We start from the raw sequence: 10,687 nt of genomic DNA on the forward strand, positions 1-10,687 counted from the left end.
GCTGCTGGTGCCCGCGTCGCCGCCCGCCTCGCTGCTGCCGCCGGCCGGCGTTGGCCCCGCGCCGCTGTCCCAGCAGTGGACGGCCGGCATGGGCCTGCTGATGGCGCTCATCGTGCTGCTCATCGTGGCGGGCAACGTGCTGGTGATCGTGGCCATCGCCAAGACGCCGCGGCTGCAGACGCTCACCAACCTGTTCATCATGTCCCTGGCCAGCGCCGACCTGGTCATGGGACTGCTGGTGGTGCCGTTCGGGGCCACCATCGTGGTCTGGGGCCGCTGGGAGTACGGCTCCTTTTTCTGCGAGCTCTGGACCTCGGTGGACGTCTTGTGCGTGACGGCCAGCATCGAGACCCTGTGTGTCATCGCCCTGGACCGCTACCTGGCCATCACGTCGCCCTTCCGCTACCAGAGCCTGCTGACCCGCGCTCGGGCGCGGGGCCTCGTGTGCACCGTGTGGGCCATCTCGGCCCTGGTGTCCTTCCTGCCCATCCTCATGCACTGGTGGCGGGCCGAGAGCGACGAGGCGCGCCGCTGCTACAACGACCCCAAGTGCTGCGACTTCGTCACCAACCGGGCCTACGCCATCGCCTCGTCCGTCGTGTCCTTCTACGTGCCTCTGTGCATCATGGCCTTCGTGTACCTGCGGGTGTTCCGCGAGGCGCAGAAGCAGGTGAAGAAGATCGACAGCTGCGAGCGCCGCTTCCTCGGCGGCCCCGCGCGGCCGCCCGCGCCCGGGTCCCCGAGCTCCGCCGCAGCCNATCATCCGCGACAAACAGAAACGCCAGGAGCTGTCGCCCGGAAAGGAAAGTTTGCGGAGGGGCGGGAGAGTGGCTTGCTGCTGCTTCGGGGCTCTTTTCTGTCTGTGGTTCGGCCTTCTCTGATGTGTGCGTGTGATGCATCTTAGACAACCCTCCCCCCCCAGGTGGTTTTTGACACTTTTTGCGAGAACTGGAGTGGAAACTGGGCGGGTAGGGGAAGGCAAGAGCATTACGCTTCGGGGCTCTTTTCTGTCTGTGGTTCGGCCTTCTCTGATGTGTGCGTGTGATGCATCTTTAGACCCCCCCACCCCCAGGTGGTTTTTGACACTTTTTGCGAGAACTGGAGTGGAAACTGGGCGGGTAGGAGAAGGCAAGAGCATTAGGGGATAAAAGTCCACTGACTTGGCTTCCATCGCGTTCCCGGGAACAGGAGCAGTCAACCAGAGAGAGAGACAGAGACAGAGGAATGACAATTTGTCAGGACATGTTTCCTTTTGCTTTCCAGAGAAATTTCATTTTAAGTCTTGAGTAGTGATTTTTCCTGTTCTCAAAGCAAAGGGGAAGGATGGATGCAAGAAATCACGTTTCAAGAAATTTTAAGCTATTCTTGGAACAAGTCTCACCTCGCTTTGCTGGTGTAAGGCAAGCCCACTGTCCCCTGCGCGCCTCGGTGGCCAGGCTGAGGGATTCCTACCTCACGCTGTGCATATTGCACAGCAAGATAGAAAGACTTGTTTATATTAAACAGCTTATTTATGAATCAATATTAGTTGGAAGGACCAGGCGCTGAGCCTCTCTCTGTGACGTGTGACTCTGTCAATTGAAGACAGGACAGAAAAAGAAAAAAAAAAAAAAGAGGAAACAGTTCATATTACTGCACATGTGCGTTTAAAAAAAAAAAAAAGGAGTTATCCAAAATGCCATTTTTGCACAGTGTTAGGAATTGTAAAGTCCACAGAAGATGTTACTTGCACAAAAAGAAATTAAATATTTTTTAATGGGGGGGAGATGATCTTAAGAACGAAAATAAAATTCAAAGTCTTCTTCTGTTGTCTATTATGTTATTGAACTAATGATTTCTTGGGAAAATACCTTTTTATACTCTTTTATCATGGTACTGTAACTGTATCCATATTATAAATACAATTATCTTAAGGATTTTTTTATTATTTTTTTATGTCCAAGTGCCCACGTGAATCTGCTGGTAAAATTTAGCACCTGTGTGTAAATTCTTTTCCTCTTGTGTGTTTTGCCAAGTATTTATACTTTGGTGCAACTAACTACTGTGTCCATGTGCAATAAATACCAGTGAAGCACAATCAAGATTATGTACCGTGTGTCTGTAAGGTTCAGTGATAATGAAAAAGACAGTTTGTTTTGTAAAATATGGACTGGATTTCCCATAGAGCTCTTTTAATAGCTTTTCGTGACTCAATAACAGAGCAAAATGCCTCTAGCCCAAATAAGGCACTCACCTACCGAGAGCTGCAGATTTGCCTTAAATTTTCACAGCCAGATTCAAGGTATTCTAGACAACTTGTAGGCGCTTTCAGGATCCCATCTGCTCTATTTGACTTAAGAAGTGACATTTGGGATTGTATATCTTCGATTTAAAAAAAAAAGTCATCGAGCCAGGTAACTCAGCTGCAACTTTGCACAGAAACTCAGGAAAGAGGACTAACTCATTGAACAATCATTTGCGTACTTGGAATGCGGTAAGTGGCTTCCACAGCCTATTTTTTGTTTTCCAATAGAAAATCACAGCCCACAGATGATCCCTGTGTGCTGATTTCTCCAGTGGCTATTTTGAATGAAAACTGCTTTCATGATTAAGCAAAAATTTATAAAAGGACTTCTGGAGTAAATATTTTTTCCCTTGTGTAATTAAATATATCTTTTCAGCAGACATTCCGTGTGTTTGAGTCTCAGGTGAAAGAAAATGTGAAATCATTTAACTTCCTAACAAAATTACAATACCCAATGGATAGAGTATTTTTCATAAAATTAGTTCCTAAGAAAAGTGAAGGGAAATTCCATCCTGAGATTAATTATACATTCTCCAAAATAAGTTTACTTAAGTACTTTATGTTTTTATCTTCATATTTTTAAACAAGCTTCATATTTCATGACCATGCAGTAAAGAAACCAAAGTGAAGAGTATCAAGTTTAGGCTCGTGCTGGGCTTTCACATGTGCAGACTATTCTGTGCAGGGAAAGTCGGAATCGATTATCCATTTTTTGCGATGGGATAGTCTAAGGACCAGGAGACAGCCTTCTGAGAAAGGCTGATGATGTCGATGCTTTAGAGACCAGCAGAAGGTTGCACCAACAGTAGCAATATCAGTAAAAGCTGTTACGGAGTTTAACCCCTTTCTCCAGCCTAAATAATAAACAAATAAATAAGGGGTGGGAGGACTAAGATGGCAAAGCTTCTTGAAGACTGCAAAGGTAAAATTTAAAGAAACAAATTTTGGAGAATGTACAAGCATTCTCATGATGAAATGTCACCAGTTTCCACAGGAACCAAATATAGTCCATTTCTATACTCTCCCCCGCCCACGAGTATGTAAGATGCATTTTGTTTGTCTCTCTGTTTTAAATTAATAGACTTCTTATCTTCTGTTTCATCTGAAGAACACGGAAGTACCAGTTTAAAGCTTCTTTTTCCTGGTTTCCTGATTATTTACTTATTTTTCCAGAGAAGACTTCACATTTGAATAAAAAGAAATCTTCCCATCCCAAAACGTACATACAGGCCCATCAAATCTCAGGTCTTAAAATCATAAAAGTCCTTTAAACGTTAATTTAATGACTTTGTAGACAGGGTTAGACTTCATAGTGAATTAGAGGAAACCACTATAATCTTGAGGCCTGCTTAAATGTATTGGTAGGAAATAGAAAAAAAATTTGGTGCGACCCACTGAGTTCTCCAACTGAGGATTACAAGGATTCAGAAACAGACTGTGTCAGTGATTCCAAATACCCATGAAAACTACTTTTTGTTGTTTTTGAAGAAGACATCCATTGATTTATAATAGGAAATGTGGGAAGCTGGGCTGGCAATCCCAGTAGCTGTGGCAGTGGGAAAGCTGCCAGTCATGTTTAATCTGGTGAGAGAATGCACTGCAGAGAAGGGTAATGAGTGTGCAGAAGTCAGCCTTACCTGTGGGTCTGCGTGGAACAGAGTAAAAAACCTTAAAATCAAAGCAGCAACCGAAAATGTGATCAAGACTCATTGATTTGTTATATTGGAAATTATGTTCAGGTTGAGCACCACAAAAATCTCTAACGTGTAACAATCGAAATTTTCCGAGATATATAAATTCTCCCTCTGATGTAGAAATGTGTAATTAGTATAGAATATAGGTTGCTTCCTCGGTCTACTTGCCTATATAAAACTTTGCAAACAGAGGTTATTTATTTTGTCAGTGCTTTTTTTGGAACTGGAATTATTAATAACTTCTAAGTGGCTATTGTGAAACCTTTCCTTGTTAAGCACATTTTCCTAGCTTATTATAATTTCACATTTTGTTGAACGTGCTGACTTCCTCTGGCAATATGTAAAATTGCCAGGCAGAAATTCTGCATCCCGAGTATCAGGGTAATATTAATATTTAAATAGTTTTTAGAAAGAGCTTCTAAGCAAGAATATAAAGGAAAATTATTCTGTAAATTTTGCTGCCAGTTATGAAAGACTTTTAAAAAAATTTTTAACAAAGCTGGATCCATTCGTACTTTTGCAGGGAAAAAATAAAAGCCTTAGCTGTAATTCAAATTAAACACATTGGCACAGATAACTTAGTTTTATTTGTACATTTCTGGCATAATGTGCTGAGAAATACTAATTCTTTTGACTCCCTGCCAATTTTCTACTAATCAAAATGGAGAAGATATGCACTGTTTGGATTATACCTAAAAATAGTTGTGCTACAGTCACATCGGCAAATGAAATTAAATTAGTTTCTCTTTCTTCCCCTTCATGCACACCCTCCACGTTATTTAAATTTCCATCTAGAATATTGCTCCTAAGTCTCACAATCTTTGAGTCAGTGTGTCCCAAATAGAATTGCTACATTGCAATGATTTTTAAGCAAACTCCATTGAACTATACTTTCTGGGGGATACCCATATTTAAAGTGTCTTTACTAGACAGCTCTTATAATGTGATCAAAGAGGTATCAATACTATAAATAGATACATTGTGGATTATTTTAGTTCATCAGTAGTATTTTGCCCTTTTGTGGGAGGAGAGGGAAAGTTTCTGAATCAATCAGGTTTGGTTATTTGGTCATGGAGCAAAGCCAATTGCTCTAATCACAGTCTGCAAAAAACAGCAACCCCTAGAAGCCCACACTATGCTTGCAACATGAACACATGATCTTTGCAGTAACATTAGCAGCACCCAAGAAAGCACTGGAAATAAGCCTTTAAAATTTTGCCTTCACTTGGATGTTGGGCAAAGATCATCTTTACACTTGAAGCCAGTTCTCATCTTGAAATTGCCATACTCACTAGCTGTTTTTTGGAGCACTTCTTCAGTTCTTCTTGAATGAGTTATGTTGGGAAAATAGAATAATTTAATCTGGCTCCCCTGGCCTCAGGGCCGGTTGGGGGTGGTTCAGTAAACAAATTTTGTGTGTGTGGGTAGAGTTGGTGTGCCTGCCCAGTGCTGCCACCTTGGCTGGCATTTTACTGCCTCCGGCAGATGTTGCTCCCCACAGCCATATTTTCCAACCTTAGGCTTCCAGGGACCTGTTTGCCAGTTACCTAGCTCATGGACCTGCATGTAAGGAGACTGGCATGTGAGGGGTCTGGTGGCCCAGCCTGACGTGTGAAGGGTTTATGACCCAGTCTGTGAATGGGCTTGAGGGGTCTGTGAGCCCCAGACCCAGCCCTAGCTCAACAACTGGCGCAGCCGGCAGGATTACAGGTGGCAGGTAAAAGAACCTAGCAAGTGGCATAATCATGTAGCTTTATAATTGGTGACATCAGCAGGATTCAGACATTAGGCCTAGCACTACAAGCTAGAAACATCTAGAACACCTAGTTCTAGATAAATTCTCTTTGTAGCAGCATTAATGGTTTCCTAAAGCTCTGGTTTCACCATCTCTCAACATGTACAATTGCTTTTTTCCTGTCCACATTTCCTGGCTCATAGCTGTTAATGAGGACTAGCACAATCCTTTTTTTGTGACACAAAGCTTACCTAAGATGCATTTCAAATGTCAGGTTGGGATTTTTCCTGAGAATCTCAGTCTTGTTTCTTATTATGTGACAAGTCCAAGCAGAAAAAAACTAAAAGTATTGTTTGTCCTTTCCCTATAAAAGGTCTTCACGATGAGTATAATATTTGGAGTGTGGGGCTATCTGAACAGGTTTTATTTTTCTGGCGCTGTCACTTCTTAACTGTGTGACCTTGTCAGTCTTTCAGTATCCTGGTTCCAAAGGGAAGCATTTGTTGTACCACCTTCAACTATTTGTAAACTAAAGTCATTTTCCTAGTTGTTACTAGGCCAGATGATTGGTGAGAATTGCGGTTAAAATTTCAGGAGACTAGAAAACTTGTTCAAGCAGGTGTCCACTTTGGTCACTCTGGCTCCTTCTCTAACTGTAGTTCCCATTGTGTCCAATGACCTTGGGAAAGCCCGTGGGTTTCCTTGTGATTCAGGTTCATTTCCCACAAAGCCTGATCAGTAGCCTTTGTTTGTAAATCTGTTTGAGATGCTCTGATAGAAAGAAGGAGCTCTTTGCTTTGCAAAGTCTATCATTTGGAATACTTCCTCCTGACCTTTTCCCTTTCCTAGCAACTCCACCCACAAAAATACCTCAGTTTTCTTTTTAAGTGACAACAACTAAGAATAGCAAAAAATATATGTAATACCCCATGCATCCAAACAAACGGTCCTTCATTTTTCATTGCACTTAAAATTCCACAGAAACCACAGCTGAATAAAATAATCTTCTTCCCAAACATTGGATTAAAAAACCTGTTTGCTCTGTGCTGAGCAAAAGCAGTTGTTTAATGATTCTCAACCCATAGCCACCGAGAAAAGTAAGTCAATTTGAAAAGTCATTCAACTCTACAATTTTGCATTGAGTTGTAAATGATCAAAGCAACTGTCTGGATTGTTCTCTTTATCTTGGAATCAGAGATAGAAAGTGCCTTGGTTATTTTGCTTACCTCTCTTTTGTGGCCTTTGGGTATTGTCTTTGTTCCCAATTTAATAAACAGTGACAAATCTACAAGAACTTTACTGACTTAAAATATCTATTACGTTAATTACAGGAACTCACCTGCAATCTTGAGGTCCTTGTTAAAAAATGCTTTAAAAGAGTAAACATTAATAGATGTTCCAATAATGTTTTCAGCACTCCAGGGATTTTTTTAAAAGCCATTATAAATAAGATTTTAGTAAGATGCTCTTTTTAAAGAACTCATTGTGTTTACCTGATTCTGTGATCCATCCTGAGATAATGTGCTTTTTTTCCCTTTTTAAAAAATAGGTATACCTAAGTAAAACTGAATTGCACAGAAAAATTCCAGACTCTTGGGTAGTGGAAGGATGTTGATATGTCTGGTAAACAGTACCTTATGCAGTACCTTAAACAGTGTCCTTATGCAGGGTTATGCCCATATCAATGCCACTAACACTGATGAGATTCGATCTGAGATTTAAACACCTGGTTTACCATTTAATCCCCCATCCTATCAGCAAATGTTTCCTGTATAACAAATCCAAATCCCTCATGCTGTTTTGACTCATGATCGATCTCAGTGAATCTGAAAACTGATGACTGAGCCACTATTCTGTAACAAAATCCTTCTGATGATATATGTGAAAAACAGTGACACCCCCTCCTCAGCTTTCTGTGCTCTAAGTAATTCCATTTGCTCTTACAAACAACTTCAAGTCCTTTAATTCTTTGTTGTGTTCAACTGGGAATCATCTCCAGTTCCTGGGCTTCCTCCTAGCTGGAGATTATAACAAACACAAGACACGGTATAAAATGTTGAGTTTGGCATCTGATTCCACATGTCATTGTTCCTGAAATGGTGCTGGTAATTTTTTTCAATATCACCAGAGCCACAAAACTCTGAAGATGAGAAAAAAAATATTGCACATGTAACATGGAACATGGAAACGAATAAATCCTTACAGTACTACAAAAAGCATCCTGCAAGCACAGGACAAAACAGGCAATATAAATTTATCTCAAACCAGGCAACCAATAGCACACCCTCTCCAAAGGGTACGTGTTTGCAACTTTCTACAAATCTCTTGAGTGTTAATATACCTAGACAGACAAATGGATTTTTTTCATATTAGATGTGCTCATAAAACTCTTGGGGAGCTTAACTATCTGGAGGATTTCTGTGATTATCATTTGTGATTTTGTATTCATCTGTTCTTAATAGAGGATGCTGTGTACTGAGTGTGTTGTATGGGATACATACAGCCTAAAACTGAGCCTGTCCCCAAGGCAATCCCACTCTGGATGAGGAGATATTTTCATCCACCTGTGAGAAGTGACAAATGAGGCAGATATGGTTGGGTGCCTGAAGCATATGCCAAAAGTCACGACTGTAGACCAGTGGGATACATACAGCCTAAAACTGAGCCTGTCCCCAAGGCAATCCCACTCTGGATGAGGAGATTATTTTCATCCACCTGTGAGAAGTGACAAATGAGGCAGATATGGTTGGGTGCCTGAAGCATATGCCAAAAGTCACGACTGTAGACCAGTACTGTCCCATAGAAACATGGTGCAAGCTATATATTAAATTTTACATTTTCTAGTAGCATGTTTTTTTGAACAAAGGAAAAACAAACAGGTGAGATTAGTGTTTCAACATGTAATTGATGTAAAACACTGATGAGATACTTCACTTTTTTTTTTATACTAAATCCTTGAAATCTGGTTTGTATGTTCCACTTATAGCCCATCTCAATTGGGACTAGCCACATTTCAAGGGCTCAACAGCAGAAGAAGAAGTGGATGACGGGTGGCATAACCTAGAGTCTTGATAAACATGTGGATCTTGGGTAAGGAGATAAAAGGGCACAAAAGGCCATTCGATGGGAAGTTACAAGAAGAAAACTTCAGGAACAAAAGCATAGAGGTATAGGAAGTCGAGATGCATGTTCAGGTAAGGAATAGCCCATTGCAGGTAGTTCATGTTGATGGAATAACTGGAGATTAGACTAGAAAAGTAGTTTGGGAACAGATCAAAAGGTTTATGCAAAAGTGTCAAACTCTAACCTTCCTTCTTAGAAGCATGGAGATTCATGAACAAGAAAGTCAGGATTAAAACAATATTTTAGAATGATTAACCTGTCATCAGAAGGCATGAGAGGTAGATATAACATCCCACTTACTCTTCAAAATAATTCTGGGTAAGTAAATCCAATAATTCCATTGTACAAATCAGAAAACTAAGATGTATATAATCTCATATAATATGTGTGACCTCATTATTAAATTGGCTTTTTGATTTTTATATATCAATTTCAGAAGCTGATCCAGAGAAACACACCCTTACCAAGTAGGTTTCTGAGTGCATAAGGCTAAGATGCTGGTAAATATGTGAAGGTCACACCCCCACCAATGGAGGTAAGGCTACCTGAGCTCAGGTAGCCTGTTCAAGGCAACAAGTGAACAAACAGGTGCCTGACTCCTAAGTTAGTTTCTTATTTATGTCACTAAACTACTTATCTGTTCCCCACTGGACTAGAAGCTCCTTTAATATAAAGGCTTTTTCTTTTCATCTTTGACTCTCCAATGCCCAGCACATTGCCAGGCACATAGTGTGTACTCTGAATATTCATTGACTGAATTCTACTAGAGTCAGAGAAACAAGTTCTCTGGCTTCTGCAGCAGTCCAGGCACCTGGTAGTAACAAGCATAACTAGAACTGTGCACTACAAGATGTGATGTAACCCTCTATTTCCTTTGTAAATTCATATTTTCATTAGCAGACATAAAGAACAGTTTCTCCAAGAAAGTGCTAAGCCTCAACTTGCAACATACACAGGGCAACCTTTGCTGGATCACAGGAAACAATGGGATTGTTTTCCAAATATTTCTAAGAAATGAGTTCATTTCTAGAAACAACACATAGACTGTGGAATTTTGTACCTAAGCAACATAAATTCAATGAGTATAAAGGTGGTATAAACTGTATTAAAATGTACATCATTATTGAAAAATAGGCATTTTACTAAAACTGTTAAATGACAACTACATATTCTAGGTTCTAGGTCAGTTGTCAATGTGCAAAATACTGGAGTTACTTGTCACTTATTGTATGACATCCTAAATGGGATTCTTTCCTTTTTAACCAGAGATCTAGAGCCATTTTTCTCACTGGATTCCACAGAGAAAAAGCCCCTGTCCCTAGCTCAAGTGTTCGCCTTGAACCTGAAGAGTTGACATAGCTAAGAATCAGACTCTGTTTCACTAATGTACAAGTTTCTGTGTTAAATTTTATTCCTGCATGTCTATACTGTAAGAAATGACAATATGTCAACATAAGTACATATTTGGAACAAACTAACGTCATAGCTCTCTCAAAATTTGCATTTCCCACTTAGGTCTTTTCCACTTGAAACACATTCATAATCATTATCTTCTCATCTTAACACAAAAGATAGCGTTTGTGTGGAATCTTTAGCTATATTAGGGTAAATTATATGCATTCTTGACTTTTGACAAAGCATCAAGACTTTACCTGCTATTCTTCTTTTATGTATGCATGTATGTTCTCAGTAATGCAGAATTCATTTTAAATAGCATTATACATTTATTTGCCATAAGGAATTGTTTGCCAGAAACTCAGCTTTGTGGCTTCAGACAAGGAAGGTGGGAGCAGTGCAGAGGCTGACATGAGGAGACCTCCGTGGAGGGCATGAATTACCAGCCCTCTGCCT

At 40.7% G+C, this 10,687-nt stretch overlaps 1 protein-coding gene across 1 annotated transcript; it reads left to right on the plus strand.

The window, feature by feature from the left end:
- Nucleotide 1: 1 nt before the first annotated feature.
- ADRB1 (adrenoceptor beta 1) lies at nucleotides 2-904 on the plus strand (the record flags this gene model as incomplete). The annotated part of the gene is made up of 1 exon (XM_008571033.1): nucleotides 2-904. A coding segment is annotated over one exon (903 nt), but the record flags the coding sequence as incomplete, so codon positions are not given.
- Between the last annotated feature and the right edge of the window lie 9,783 nt (nucleotides 905-10,687).

The sequence above is a fragment of the Galeopterus variegatus genome, unplaced genomic scaffold, assembly GCF_000696425.1.
Source record: "Galeopterus variegatus unplaced genomic scaffold, G_variegatus-3.0.2 Scaffold654, whole genome shotgun sequence".
Classification (NCBI taxonomy): Eukaryota; Metazoa; Chordata; class Mammalia; order Dermoptera; family Cynocephalidae; genus Galeopterus; species Galeopterus variegatus.